The sequence below is a fragment of the Ammospiza caudacuta genome, chromosome 32 (genome assembly GCF_027887145.1).
Source record: "Ammospiza caudacuta isolate bAmmCau1 chromosome 32, bAmmCau1.pri, whole genome shotgun sequence".
Classification (NCBI taxonomy): domain Eukaryota; kingdom Metazoa; phylum Chordata; class Aves; order Passeriformes; family Passerellidae; genus Ammospiza; species Ammospiza caudacuta.
The window spans coordinates 4,291,070-4,305,676 of NC_080624.1; the positions used below are offsets into that span (position 1 = coordinate 4,291,070).

Consider the following 14,607-nt stretch of genomic DNA (forward strand, 5'->3'; position numbering starts at 1 on the left):
GAAGAGGAAGAGCTGGGGGTTAAAGCCCCTCTGTCACCCATGGGTGCCTCTTTGGGGGCTCAAGGATGGTTTTGGGGGTGTTCCCGTTCGCAGCAGCCCCTCCCAGAGGGGGCAGAGCCAGGCAGGGCACAGGCAGCACCGGGGAGTCCAGAAGGTTCCGTGCCGTGTTCTGAGGGGATGTGAGTGCAAAGAAAGAACCGTGGGCGGAGCCAGCGCCGTTTGTTAAAAATTTTGAGTTTTATTTTACCGGAAAGTGGGGTCGGGGGACTCTAAATCACTCGGGGGGTTCCACCCCCGCCGGCGCGGCGCGGCGGCCTCCGGTCAGCTACAGCGTTGGGCTAAAAACCTACCACTGGATTATCCACCCTCTTAAAAAATAAAGGAAAAAAAAAAAAAAAAGGCAAAACGACGACTCGGGAAGAGCTCCGGGGGAACAGGGGGGGCGGCGAAGCAAAGCAAAGCTGGCGCTGGGGGACGGCTGCGGCTGCGCGCTCACACCTGAGCCTGGGGTGGGGACCCAAAACTACCTGGAAAAGCAAAATCCTGCCCAGGGGGGCGGGGGAAGCTGGGGGAGGGGCTGAGCTAATCCTGCCCGGGCTGAGGACGAGCCGCGCGTCCATAAGGAACGGGCCCGGGAGCGGCACGCGGCGGCGGTGGCACCCGGCGCGGCCCGAGACGCGCGGCGCCGAGTCGGCGTGCGACGGGACCCCGACGTCCAGCCGCACAAATCTTACCTGTAAGAGAAAAGAGGAGTTGGCGCAGGTGCCCCCGGGGCCGATCCGGAACCGTGCCGAGCCCCGGTGCCCTGGGGAGCTGCGGCTTCCTGGCAGCAAGAGAATCCTGACGTGGAGCAGCGGCGGGGCTCCGGCCCCCTCGGACCCTGGGCCCGCCGGGACCTGGGCACAGCCCGAGCGAGCAGGAGCTGCCCCCAGGCCGGGGGGGCTCTGCGGGAACCCCCCACCCCGCAGGGACTGTGCCGGGACGGCGCCCGGCCCAGCAGGAACGTGAGTTACAGCCATGACAGTGACACCAGCACCGCTCCGCTCACCACGGCGCCTCCTCGCCACGGCCGGGCTTTAACGCCCGCGGGGCCTGTCCGTGTCACCGTGACCCGTCACCCGCCTCAACCTCAACTGGCACAACCGGGACCACCGGCAGCGGGGCCACCCCGCGGTGCCGAGAGCCAACAATGCGCTCACCTCCGGCTCAAAAGGCGGAGTATCGCGCCCGGTCCGCGTACGGGTCCCGCCCGAAGCGCTGCATGTCGTAGAGGGAGGCCCGGGCCACCGAGGAGACGGGCGACAGCTGCCCACGCTCGTACGTGTACGCCTCTCCGACGGTGCTGGCCGCAGCGGCCGTGCGGCGCAGGGGGCTCCTGTCCCGGGTGTAATACGTGGAGGACGCGGCGGCGGCCGCGGCGGTGGCGGCGGCGGCGGCGACGGCGGCCGCCGCGCCCGGGGTGGGCAGCAGCGCTCGGTCGTACGCGTCTAAGGTGGTGGGGATGCGGCCGGCCATGGCCGTGGTGGCGGCCATGGCCGAGGACTGGACCTGGGAGTACTGGGCGTACTGGGAGTACTGGGCCATGGTCTGCTCCGCGTAGGCGTCGTACGCCGAGGCCGTGGCGTAGGAGCGGACGCGGTAGCGCTTGTAGTAGTCGGCCATCCCGCCGTAGGCCTCATCGTAATACACGGTCTCCCCATAGCCCGCGGTGTAGGGAGTGCGCACGGCTCCGTACTGCTCGTTATAGGCCTCGGCAAAGTCCGCCACTTGCCCCGGGCGATCGACCGGGCACTCCTTAGACCAGTGCCCCTCCTTCCCGCAGCGGTAGCAGCCGCTCTTGTCTCCCATCCCGGGCGCCGTCCGCAGCCGGCTGGTGGACAGCTGCACGCGCATCCGCTTGCCTTGGGGAGAGACGCGAGAGGCAGGGTCAGTGCGGCCGTGCCGGGGCACCGGCGGGACAGGACGGCACCGGCTGCCACCCCCCCCAGCCCTCCGCAGCCACCGGCGCGGGAGGAGCCTCCGCGGGACCGAGCGTGAGCCACCAGATGGACGCCGGACAGCGGCCGACCGGGACGTGCTGCCACGGCTGAGCGCGGCCACACCGGCCGGCCCGGCAAAGCCCCGGCAGCCCGGGGTCGGAGCCAGCACTGCCGGCCCCGTATGACGGCAAAGCTTCGCGCCGGAAAACGCCGGAGCGGCGGAGAGAGGGATGCGACACCGGGAAGCGCCCGGGTGCGAACGGGGCCCTGCCCGAGCGCAGCACGAGGCAAAGCCAAGCGCGGACGCAGCCTGGACAGCTCTGGGTGCAGCTGTGCCAGCCCGGCTGGGTCACTGTTTTCTTGGGGAAGGCCCGAAATGGGGGCGGCGGGACACGTAGAGCCCCAGCAGCACCGGGAGCGCCCGGTCCAGCCCTGCTGCCACGTGGGTGAAGCGCTGGACGCCGCCCTGAGCACCCGGCCGGGAGACACGCTCGCCATCACCGCCGCCAGCGCCGCGGCTCGAGTCCGGCCGCTCGGCCCCGTCGAGCGCCCGAGCGACGCCGGGCGCGGGGTCGGGCGCCTCCGTCACCCTCTTACCAGGCTGGGCAAAGGCTACAAGGGCGGGCGGCAGCCTGGCGTCACCCGCTGCTCCGGCCCGGCACAGGACGTCGCCGTCGGGGTCCTCCTGCGGGGCGGCCGTGCTGGTTAATCAGAGATGGGTCAGTCCCGTCCTCCCCGGCCCAGAGCCCCCGAGCCCGAGCCCTCGCTCCGGCCGCACCGCGCGGGCGGCCCCGGGAGCTGCGGCGGGGCGGGCACCAACCGACACCAACCCCAGAGCCCCGAGGGCGCTGCACGGCCCCGCGGAGACGGCCATGGTCACGTCCGGGATCGACCCCGGAACGGGGGCTGGTGGGAGCATCCACCATGGACCCCGGAGCCCTCCCACCGCCCATCCCCACGGCTCACCTTGGAACTCGGTGTTGTCCAGCCCCCGGATGGCCTCCACGGCATCCTCGGCCCGCTCCATGTGCACGAAGGCGTAGTCCTTGACGATGTCACATTCGATGACGGGGCCGTACTCCTCGAACTTGGCGCGCAGCTCTAGGTTGGTGCAGGCGGGGCTGATGTTGCCCACGTGCAGCTTGGTGGAGGCCTTGCTCTTGTTCTTGCTGGCCTCCACATTGATGCAGACGCCGTGCAGCTTGTGGTGGTGCAGGTTGCGGATGGCGTCCTCGGCCGCCGTCTTGTCCTCGATGTGCACGAAGCCGTAGTTCTTGATGATGTCGCACTCCAGCACCTTCCCGTACTGCTCGAACAGGGAGCGGATCTCCTGCTCCGTCGCCTCCCGCGGCAGGTTCCCGATGAACAGCTTCACCATCGCGACCCGCCTGTGCCGGACAGTGCCGCCGTGAGCCCCAGAACCAACGAGGAACAGCTCGAGGAACTGCCCACACACAGCCCCAAAACCCCCTGAGGAACAGCCCGAGGAACAGCCCTGAAAGTACCCGAGGAACAGCTCGAGGAACAGCCCACACGCAGCCTCAAAACACCATGAGGGACAGCCCCCAATCCCTCGAGAAACAGTCCACACACAGCCCCAAAACAGTGTGAGGAACAGGCCAAGGAACAGCCCTGAAAGCCCCCGAGGAACAGCCTGAGGAACAGCCTACACACAGCCCCATAACACCCTGAGGAACAGCCCGAGGAACAGCCTACACACAGCCCCAAAACCCCTTGAGGAACAGCCCAAGGAGCAGCCTGAGGATCAGCCCCAAAACACCCCGAGGAACAGCCTGAGCCTCTGTGAGTGTGAATTCCCCGAATCACCCTGAATCTCGTTATTTGTGCCCAGGGCTTTGCCCCCCAAAATCCCCGAAGAAACAGCCTGAGCCTCTGTAAGTGTGCCCACAACCACCCTAAATCCTCCTCAAACAAACACCTCAATCCTCTGGGGCTGTACTCTCCAAATCATGAAATAAACACCCTGAATCTCTGTGGGTGTTTATTTCCCAGGGTCCCAGGGTTGTGCCCCCAAATCTCTTGAAACACCCCAATCCCTGGGGCTGTGCTCCCAAACACCCTAAATCCTCCTCAAATACCCCAAACCCGCTCTGTGCTCAGGGCTGGTCCCCCAACACCTCTCAAACAAAGCCCCCAAATGTCTCTGTGTGTCCCTGGGGCTGTAGCCCCAAAGACCCCAAATCTCCTCAAATAAACACCCCAAAACTCTGCTCATTCAGGGCATAGCCCCAAACACCCCAAATTCCTCAAAAACCTCATGGTAGCCCCCCGGAGCTGAGGCCCTTTTACAGGTCATAGCCCCAAACACCCCAAATCCCCCACAAATTTTGCTTCTGCTCCTTCGGGGCGGAGCCTCAAACACCTCAAATCCCCCCCAAAATAAACACCCCAAAGCTCTGCTGTCCCCCTCCTACACCGTGCCCACAAACACCCCCCAAAAAAATCACCTTAAACCTCTGACACCCCCAAAACCACCTTAAACCCCTGAAAACCCAAAATACGCCTCAGTCTGTGATAGCCCTTGTCCTGCAGGGCAGAGCCCCCGAACTCCCCAAAATCTCTGTGACCCCCAGAGGGCAGCGCCACGCCCCGAACCCCAAAACCCTCCAGGCCTGAGACCCCCCCCAAACCCTTCTTGTCCCCCTCAGAGCCCCCTCAGGCCTGAGACCCCTCAGATCTGAGACCTCCCAAACCCCTCCCCTCCACAGGCCCGAGATCTCTCCCGAACCATCCCGGATCGCATCCCCCGCGGCCTGCGGACGCCCCAGCGGGGCGATGGCCGGGCCTGGCCCTTGTGTCCCCCCCGGTCCCGGTTCCCGGTCCCGAACCCCCCGCCCGGGCCCCCCCCGCCCCCACCTGCCCCGTCCGCCGCGCGCTGCTCACAAAATGGCGGCGGCGTCTCCCGGCCCCGCCCCGCCTCCCGCGCACTCATTGGTCGCCGGCGCTGTCCGTCAAAATCCGCAGCGTGAGGTCATCGATCCGCCAAGCGGCCCCGCCTACATTGCGACTGCAGCCAATCACAGGGGGGGCGGAGCGAAGGGTGGAGCGGTCCATGAGTGTACGGCGGGGGGGGGGCGGGGGCGGTCCATTCATGGCGGGGGTGCGCGTCGATCACTGGGAGCTGTACTGGTAGCACTGGGCCTGTACTGGGAGAATTGGAGGCTGTACTGGGAGCACTGGGCCTGTACTGGGAGAATTGGAGGCTGTACTGGGAGCACTGGGCCTGTACTGGGAGCTCTGGGGAGCCGTATTGGGAGCACTGGGAGCTGTACTGGGAGCGCTGTGCCTCTACTGGGAGGGCTGGGCCTGTACTTGGAGCACTGGGAGCCGCACTGGGAGCACTGGGCCTGTACTGGGAGCTCTGGGAGCCGTACTGGGAGCATTGGGAGCTGTACTGGGAGCTCTGAAAGCCATACTGGGAGCACTGGGAGCTGTACTGGGAGCACTGGCCCTGTACTGGGAGCTCTGGGAGCCGTACTGGGAGCACTGGGAGCTGTACTGGGAGCACTGGGGGTATTGGGAGTGCAGGGAATACTGGGGGCGCTGGGGGTATTGGAAGCACTGGCAAATCCTCAAATCCCACCCCTCCCAGTCCATCCCAGTTCCTTCCCAGTCCATCCCAGTCCCCCTGCAAACCCTCCCAGTCCCCCCCAATCCCCCCCAGTCCATCCCAGTTCCCTCCCAACCCCTCCCAATCCTTCCCAGTCCCTCCCAGTTCCCTCCCAGTGACCCCCAGTCCATCCCAGTCCCTCCCAGTCCCCCCAAATCCACCCAAATCCCTCCCAATCCCATCCCAATCCATCCCAGTCCCATCCCAGTCCCATCCCAGTCCCTCCCAGTCCCCCCCCCCAATCCCATCCCAGTCCCTCCCAGTTCCCCCAATACCTCCCAGTCTCCCCCAGTCCCTCCCAACTCCCCCTGCCCCTCTCCCCAGCACACTCAGACCCCCCAGTCTCTGTCTCCAATCACTTTATTGGGGTGGGGGCTGCACGGTGACATCACCGGGACAGGGGAGGGGGGGGACACACACCGAGCCCCCCCCCGTGTCCCCCCCGTGTCCCTCCGTTCCCACGGGACCCCCCCAAACTCTCCGTCTCTATTTGTTCTTCTTGAAGAAGCTGAAGCGTTTCTCCCTCTCCTTGTGCTCGCGGGCCCGGGGGGCTCCCTCGGCCGGGGGGGGCACCGGGGGGAGGCTCAGGGCCCTCGACATCGCCTTGGGGGGACCCCCGGGCACCCCCGAACCCTCCCGGGGCCCCCCCGAGCCCGGCACGGCCCCGGCGGAGGCGGCGGCGGCTTCGATGGCCCGGAGCCACAGCGCCATGTCGGCCTGGGGGGGACATCGGGACGGTGGGGACACCGAGGGGACAGTGGGGACAGTGAGGGGACAGTGGGGACAGTGAGGGGACAGTGGGGACAGTGAGGGGGGCAGGGGACATTGGAGGGACAGTGGGGACACTGAGGGGACAGTGGGGACACCGAGGGGACACCGAGGGGACAGTGGGGACACTGAAGGGACACTGAGAGGACAGTGGGGACACTGAGGGGACAGTGGGGACACTGAGGGGACAGTGGGGACACTGTGGGGACACCGAGGGGACAGTGGGGACATCGAGAGGACAGTGGGGACACTGAGGGGACAGTGGGGACACCGAGAGGACAGTGAGGACACTGTGGGGACAGTGGGGACACCGAGGGGACAGTGGGGACATCGAGGGGGACAGTGGGGACACTGAGGGGACAGTGGGGACACTGAGGGGACAGTGGGGACACCGAGAGGACAGTGGGGACACTGAGGGGACAATGGGGACACTGAGGGGACAGTGGGGACACGGGGGGGGGGCTGGGGACAGCCAGGGACACTGAGGGGACACCGAGGGGACAGTGGGGACATGGGTGGGGGGCAGGGGACAGCCAGGGACACCGAGGGGACAGTGGGGACATCAGGGAACACCGAGGGGACAGTGGGGACAGTGGGGACACGAGGGGGGGGGCTGGGGACAGCCAGGGACACTGAGGGGACACAAAAGGGGCAGGGGACATCAGGGGACACCCAGGGGACAGTGGGGACACACCGGGGGGACACTGAGAGGACAGTGGGGACACCGGGGGGGGGGGGGGCAAGGGACATCAGGGGACATCGAGGACATGGAGGACACTGAGGGGACAATGGCGGGGGGGTCTCACCTCGTCCTTAGCCTGGAACAGGAATTCCTTCCCATCGCTCAGCCTGGGGGGGGCCGGGATCAGCCTCCAGCACCCCCCATTGGGACCCCCTCGTGTGCCCCCATTTTTCCCCATCTTCCCCTCCCCATTTTTAACCATTTCCCTGCCCCAATATTCCTACTTTAATTTCTCTTTTCCCCCCATTTTTCCCCACGTTTTTCCCCCAGTTCCCCCCCCCCTTTTGCTCTGAATTATTTCTCCATCTTCTCCCCATTTTTCCCCCATTTCCCCCCACGTCTCCTCAGTCTTCCCCCATATTTCACCCCCCCATTTCCTCCATTTCCTCCCCTTTTCCTCCCATTTGCCCCCCACTTCCCCCCAATTTCCCCCCTATTCTCCCCCAATTTCCCCCCATTTTCCCCTCAGTTTCTCCTCCATTTCCCCCATCTCCCTCCAAATTTCTCCCCATTTTTTCTCCTATTTCCCCCCATTTTATCCCAATTTCCCCCTATTCTCTCCCGATTTCCCTCCCCATACTCTCTCCATTTTCCCCCCAATTTCCTCCATTCCCCCCCAATTTTCCCCCCCATTTCTCCCCTAGTTCCCCCCATTCTCCCATTTCTCCCCAATTTTCTCCCCCATTTTTGCCCCAATCTTCCCCCTCATTTCCTCCCAATTTTCTCCCTATTTCCCCCCCATTCTTCCCCAAATGTCTCCCCCATTTCCCCCCCATTCTCTCCCCAGTTTCCCCCCATTTTACCCCCCATTTCCCCCCCATTCTCCCCCAGTTTCCCCCCATTTTCCCCCCCATTTCTCCCCCGATTCCCCCCATTCTCCCATTTCTCCCCAATTTTCTCCCCCATTTTTGCCCCAATTTTCCCCCTCATTTCCTCCCAATTTTCCCCCTCATTTCCTCCCAATTTTCTCCCTATTTCCCCCCCATTCTTCCCCCAATGTCTCCCCCATTTCCCCCCCATTCTCCCCCATTTTACCCCCCATTTTCCCCCCATTTCTCCCCCGATTCCCCCCATTCTCCCATTTCTCCCCAATTTTCTCCCCCATTTTTGCCCCAATTTTCCTCCTCATTTCCTCCCAATTTCCCCCCTCATTTCCTCCCAATTTTCTCCCTATTTCCCCCCCATTCTTCCCCAAATGTCTCCCCCATTTCTTCCCCATTCTCCCCCATTTTACCCCCCATTTCCCCCCCATTCTCTCCCCAATTTCCCCCCAGTTCCCCCCCAGTTACCCCAGCCTGAAGACGTGTTTCCGTTTGCGGTAGGCGGTGGCGGGCTGGCAGCGGGCCCCGCGCAGGGGGGTGGGGGGCTCGCCGTGGTACGGGACCCCCGCCCCAGCCCCCCGCGCGTCCTTGAACACGCTCAGGACCCCCGCCCGCAGCACGCAGTACAGGCTCTGCCACGACCTGGGGGGCACAGGGGGGGATTTAGGGGGGGTTTAGGGGACCCGCACCCTTAGGACACAGCCTGGGGTCTGCCTGGGGTCTGGGCGTGTCACTGGGGGGGGTCACAGGGGGTTTAGGGGACCCCCCCCCGCAGCACGCAGTACAGGCTCTGCCAGGACCTGGGGGGCACAGAGGGGTTTAGGGGGGGTTATGGGACCCCCACCCATCCAGACACAGCCCCGGCTCTACCAGGACCTGGGGGGGGTCACAGGGGGGCTTAGGGGACCCCTCCCACCTGAGGGGGTCACAAGGGGGTCTCAGGGGGGGTTTAGGGTACCCCCACCCCTCCAGACACAGCCCCGGCTCTGCCAGGACCTGGGGCCGTTGTGACTTTAAGGGAAAGGCGCGGCACTTAATGGGCGTGGTCACGGCAGGGCGCGGTCATGTGGGCGGAGTCATTATGCCCATATAAGGCAGTGACATGTGGGGGGGGGTGTGAAGAGGCGTGGTCTGTGCGTATCAGGGGGCGTGGCTTGCGTGGGAAGGTAAAGGGGCGTGGCAGCGAATGGGGCGTGTCCCCAGGGCGTGTCCCTGAGGCCGGGCAGTGACCCCAGGCCAGGCCATGTCCCTAGGGTGTCCCCCAAGGTGTTCCCAGGGTGTCCCCCAAGGCCCAGCAGTGTCCCCAGCTGTCTCCAATGTGTCCCCAGCTGTCCCCAAGGTGTCCCCAAGGCCCGGCAGTGTCCCCAATGTGTCCCCAGCTGTCCCCAATGTGTCCCCAGCTGTCCCCAGGTGTGTCCCCCCTCACCTGTTGGTGGCTCTCTTGCCGGGCGCCTCCAGCTCCTGTTTCCGGCACAGCCCCCCCTCGAGGGTCTCGGGCGGGGGGGGGGGCGCGGGGGGGCAGCGTGGCCGCCCCTCCCCCCGGGCCGGGCCCCCCCTCCGGGGCCGCTTTGGGGACCTGGGGGGGGGCACAGGGCTGAGGGGGGGGGTCCCACAGGGGGGTCCGGGGGTGTTCCCCCCGCATTTGGGGGGGGTCGGGGTGGGGGGCGTTACCTGGCCCGCGGCGCCGTCGGGGCGGATCCCGTTGAGGGCCGGGGGCTCCGGGGGGCGGCTCTGGGGGGTGGGCGTGGCCCTGGGGGGGGGTGGGGACACGGGGGACACCCCCCTGTCACCCCCAGAGCCCCCTCCCCAAATCCCACACCTCCTTCCCCCCCCCCCTCAACGCGGGGGTCCCCCAACCCCCCCAAATCTCAATGTTCCCCCCCCAAAATCCCCCCCCCTCCACCTCGCCCCTCCCTCACCTCGGCCCCTCCCCGCCCCCTCCCCCGTCCTGGCTCTCGGGGGGCACCAACGGGGGGGTCCCCCCGAGTTGGGCCTGCGCCGGGGGGGGCTCGGGGGGCTGCAGCTTCCTCGCCGCCTCCTCCTCCTCCTGCTGCCGCCGCCGCCGCTCCTTCTCCTCCAGCTGGGGGGGACCAGGGGGTCAGGGCCACCCCGGTGACGGGGGGGACACAGGGATCCCATGGGGACACCCCCGAGGGTGTGGGGGTGACACAGGGACCCTCAGCTGTGTCCCCCTCCCTGTGCCCCCCACGTCCCCCCATCGCCCCCTCCTCATTTCCCCCTTATTCCCCCCATGTCCCCCTCCCCATTTCTCTCTCATTCCCCCCCATTTTCCCCCCATGTCCCGCTCATGTCCTTGATGTCCCCCTCCCGATTTCTCCCCCATTTTCCCCCCATGTCCGCGTGTCTCCATTTCCCCCTCCATGTCCCCCCTGTCCCCCGTCCCCACATTCCCCCCATGTCCCCCCTATGTCCCCATGTCCCCCATCCCCATTTTCCCCATGTCCCCCCATCCCCCTGTTCCTCCCTGTCCCTCTATGTCCCTCTCCCCATTTTACCCCCATGTCCCCCTGTCCCCCCCGTCCCCTGTCCCTATTTTCCCCCCGTGTCCCCCCATGTCCCCATTTTCCCTCACATCCCCCCTGTCCCCATGTTTCCCCCTGTCCCCGTGTTCCCCCCATGTCCCCCCCGTGTACCCATTCCCCCCATCTCTGTGTCCCCCCCTGTCCCTCATTTTCCCCCCATTCCCCCATGTCCCCCCATCCCCATTTTCCCTCCATGTCCCTCCTGTCCCCATGTCCCCCTGTCCTTCATGTCACCCCCTGTCCCCACGTCCTGTCCCCGCGTCCCCACCGTGGTGAGGCGGCTCAGGGCAGCGAATCTCTCCTCCCAGGCTGCCGCCGCCTTCTGGAAGCTCTGGTGCCGTTTCAGGAGGGTCTCGGCCTCGGCCAGGCTGGAGCCCAGCTCGGGGGCGCGGGCCAGGGGCTCCCTGCTGGCCAGCCAGGCCTCGGCCGCGGCCGCATCGCGCCCGAACACCAGCACCTCCAGCACTGGGGACACGGGGATGGTCACCAGGGGGTACAGGGACAGCCCTGTGCCACCCCTGTGCCATCCCTGAGCCACCCCTGAGCCACCCCTGAGCACAGCCACCATGGCCATCGCGCCCGAACACCAGCACCTCCAGCACTGAGGACATGGGGACGGTCACCAGGGGGTACAGGGACAGCCCTGTGCCACCCCTGAGCCACCCCTGGGCACAGCCACCATGGCTATCATGCCTGAACACCAGCACCTCCAGCACTGGGGACATGGGGATGGTCACCAAGGGGGTGTGTGCCACTCCTGTGCCACCACACAGGGCACAGCCACCATGGCCATCGCGCCCCAACACCAGCACCTCCAGCACTGGGGACACGGGGACGGTCACCAGGGGGACAAGGACAGCCCTGTGCCATCCTGTGCCACCCCGGGCACTGAGAGGGGACACGGGGCACAGGGACACTCCTTTGCCACCCCTGCCCCCCTTTGACAGGGACACGGGCACAGGGACCCCTCAGTTTGCACCTTCTGGGTGGGGGCCTGGCACAGGGGACATGAGGGGACACGGGGGGGACATCAGGGGGACATGGGGTGTCCCCAGTCCTCACCAGTCTGCAGCCACTCCAGCTTGTCCTGCCAGCGCTCCCCGATGTCCCTGCGGCGCTCCTGGAGCTCGGCCAGCTCCTGGGACAGCTGTGGGGACACGGGGACAGGGGAGGGGACACAGATTGGGACACGCTCATGGGGACAGGGGAGGGGACAAAGATTGGGACACGCTCATGGGGATAGGGACAGGGGACGAGCTTGTGGAAAGGATGGGGACACAGGGATGGAGATACAGGAGTGGGGTTGGGACACAGGGACAGTGGCAAGGACATGAGGGGACACAGGATGAGGACAAGGACACGGGGACAGAGATACAGGGGTAGGACACAGGGACAGTGACAGGGACATGAGGGGACACGGGATGGGGACAGCATCCTGCAGACGAGCATTTGAACAAGGGATGTAGGGCTGGGGACTTGGGGACAGTGCCAAGGACAGAGAGGTGGGGATGAGGACACGGTGCCAGGGTGACACAGGGACGGGGTGACACGGTGCCAGGGTGACACAGGGCTGGGTGAACACAGGGCTGGGGTGGTGACACGGTGCCAGGCTGTCCCACCTTGTCGGCGTCGTGGTGGCCCCGCTGCAGCAGCGCGGTGGCCGCGGCCACGGCGGCCCCGAAGGAGCCCTCGCGCGCCTCCAGCTCCGCCCGCAGCCCCTGGTGCTGCTGGATCAGCAGCTCGGCCGCGGTGACATCCCTGACGGGGGACAGGGACACCAGGGGGTCACCACGGGGTCACCTGGCTCTGCCTGGGCACGGCGGGCAGGGCTGGGACACCAAGGTGGCCGCGGTCACAGCCCCGCGCTGGGGTCACTGCGGTGTCCCTGGGGTGTCCTTGAGTTGTCTCCATGTGTGTCCTCATGTTCCTGTGTGTCCCCATGTGTCCCCATGGTGTCCCTGTGTCCCAGTGCTGTGCCCCCCTGTCCCTGCAGTGTCTCCGTGTCCACACAGTGTCCCCTCCATCCCCAGAGTGTCTCCATGTCCCCCCTGTCCCCGCGATGTCACTGTGTCCCCCCTGTCCCCAGTGTCCCTGTGTCCCTCCCATTCTCGTGGTGTCCCCATGTTTTCCCCCTGTCCCCTCAGTGTCCCCACATCCCAGTGCTGTCACACCCCATCCCCACAGTGTCCCCCTCTCCCTGTGGTGTCCCCATGTCCCCCCTGTCCCCGCAGTGTTCCCCTGTCCCCACAGTGTCCCCCCTGTCCCTGCAGTGTCCCCGCGGTGTCCCCATGTCCCCCCATCCCCACGGTGTCCCCATGTTCCCCTGTCCCCACAGTGTCCCCATGTTCCCCCTATCCCCACAATGTCCCCACAGTGTCCCCATGTCACCCCCATCCCCACAGTGTCCCCCTGTGCCCCCCATCCCCGCAGTGTCCTCACAATGTCCCCATGTCCCCAGCCCCACCTGTCCCTGCAGTGTCCCCACAGTGTCCCCATGTCCCCCATATCCCTGCAGTGTCCCCAGTCCCCCCCATCCCCGCAGTGTCCCCACGGTGTCCCCCTGTCCCCAGCCGCACCTGGGCCTCTCGCGGGCCTGCAGCTGCAGCTGCACGCCGTCCATCCAGAGCCGCAGGTCGCGGGCGGCGCGCAGGAACCGGAATTGCTCCACGCTGTCCCCGAGCAGGCGGCGCCGGCGCTGGCAGCGCCCGCGGAGCTCGGCCCAGGCCGCGGCCACCGCGCCCTCCTGCGCCCGCAGCTCCTCGGCGCGAGGGCCCGCGTACGCCGCGGCCAGGCGGGCGGCAGACTCCTGCACGGCCGACACCTGGGCACATGGGACAGGTGAGATATGGGACAGGTGTGATATGGGACAGGTGTGACAGGTGTGACAGCTGTGACATGGAACAGGTGTGACAGGCAGGCGGCGGACTCCTGCACAGCCGACACCTGGGGACAGGTGGGACAGGTGAGATATGAGACAGGTGTGATATGGGACAGGTGGGACAGCTGTGACATGGTAGAGGTGACATATCCCACTCACAGCCACCTCCTGTTGTTCCCATCCCCTCACTTGTCCTTGTTCCACACTGTGTCTCCATGTTCCCTCACCTGCGCGCTCAGAGCCTGCACGTCGTGCTCGAAGGCGCGGTGCTGCCCTCACCTGTCCCCATGTCCCGTCCCCTGTCCCCCTCCCCGTCCCCTCACCTGCGCGCTCAGCGCCTGCACGTCGTGCTCGAAGGCGCGGTGCTGCCTCTCCAGCCCCTCGGCGCCGCGCAGGTCCCGGCCCAGCTCCTCGGGCACCTGCCGGGCCTTGGCGCGGAGCTGCTCCAGCACCTGGCGGGCGTCGCGGCGGAAGCGCTGCAGGTCGTGGGCGGCCGCCAGCTCCTGCGCCCGCGTGGCCACCAGCTCCAGCAGCTCGGCCCAGGCCTCGTTGAGCCCCGCCTGCCACTGCGCCACGGCCGCGCGCTCGGGGTGGCCCCCGGAGATGAGCGCCGCCGCCGCCGCGTTGGCCGCGTCCACCCGCTCCTGGCCCAGCCCGCCCGTGTCCCGGGAGAACTCGCGGAACTTGTCCCGCAGCAGCTGCGGGGACACGGGACACCGTCAGGGCACGGGGGACACGGGACAGCAGACAGGGGACATGGGGACAGGATGGGGGACACAGGACAGGGGTCAGGGGAACAGGGGACGGGGGACACGGGATGGGGGACAGAAGACATGAGGACATGGGATAGGGGACACAGGACAGGGAGACACAAGATAGGGGTCAGGGGCACAGGGGTCAGGGGACATGGGGACAGGGGTCAGAGGGACACAGGACAGAGGGTCAGGGAGGGTCAGGGGGACACAGGTCAGGGGACATGGGACAGGGGTCAGGGGATGTGGGAGACAGGGGACACAGGACAAGGGACAGCAGGATACGGGACAGGGGACAGGGGGTCAGTGTCACAACACCCGTGTCCCCCGTGTCCCCTCAGAGTCACAACACCCATGTCCCCTCGTGTCCCCTCAGTGTCCCCTCAGTGTCACAACACCCGTGTCCCCCTGTGTCCTCCCATGTCCCCTCAATGTCACAACACCCATGTCCCCTCAGTGTCCCCTCGTGTCCCCTCAGTGTCCCCTCAATGTC

General features: G+C 66.4%; 2 protein-coding genes across 2 annotated transcripts in view; both read right to left on the minus strand.

The window, feature by feature from the left end:
• Nucleotides 1–496: 496 nt before the first annotated feature.
• On the minus strand, nt 497–4,903 carry LOC131570026 (RNA-binding protein 4B-like). Its single transcript, XM_058822360.1, has 4 exons — nt 4,857–4,903; nt 2,946–3,367; nt 1,200–1,901; nt 497–734 (listed from the first exon to the last, which is right to left on the minus strand). Exons 2-3 carry the CDS (start codon nt 3,355–3,357, stop codon nt 1,207–1,209), a joined length of 1,107 nt encoding a protein of 368 aa, XP_058678343.1. The 5' UTR covers nt 3,358–3,367; nt 4,857–4,903; the 3' UTR covers nt 497–734; nt 1,200–1,206.
• Nucleotides 4,904–6,108: 1,205 nt separating this feature from the next.
• Nucleotides 6,109–14,607, minus strand: part of LOC131570017 (spectrin beta chain, non-erythrocytic 1-like) — a 29,592-nt gene continuing 21,093 nt past the window's right edge. Inside the window, exons 26-36 of the mRNA XM_058822350.1 lie at nt 13,686–14,060; nt 13,061–13,305; nt 12,104–12,242; nt 11,547–11,631; nt 10,753–10,949; nt 9,861–10,021; nt 9,613–9,691; nt 9,368–9,517; nt 8,410–8,583; nt 7,185–7,227; nt 6,109–6,327 (exon numbers count right to left, since the gene is read on the minus strand). Coding sequence (XP_058678333.1) covers nt 7,192–7,227; nt 8,410–8,583; nt 9,368–9,517; nt 9,613–9,691; nt 9,861–10,021; nt 10,753–10,949; nt 11,547–11,631; nt 12,104–12,242; nt 13,061–13,305; nt 13,686–14,060 — 1,641 coding nt within the window. The 3' untranslated portion in view covers nt 6,109–6,327; nt 7,185–7,191. The remainder of the gene's footprint in view (nt 6,328–7,184; nt 7,228–8,409; nt 8,584–9,367; nt 9,518–9,612; nt 9,692–9,860; nt 10,022–10,752; nt 10,950–11,546; nt 11,632–12,103; nt 12,243–13,060; nt 13,306–13,685; nt 14,061–14,607) is intronic.

Bases quoted from the DNA above. Each gene is read 5' to 3' on its own strand.
- LOC131570026 (XM_058822360.1), bottom strand. From the start codon at position 3,357: ATGGTGAAGCTGTTCATCGGGAACCTGCCGCGGGAGGCGACGGAGCAG. The intron at 1,902-2,945 runs GTGAGCCGTGGG...TCTCTCCCCAAG, and splicing joins GGACAACACCGAGTTCCAAG to GCAAGCGGATGCGCGTGCAG.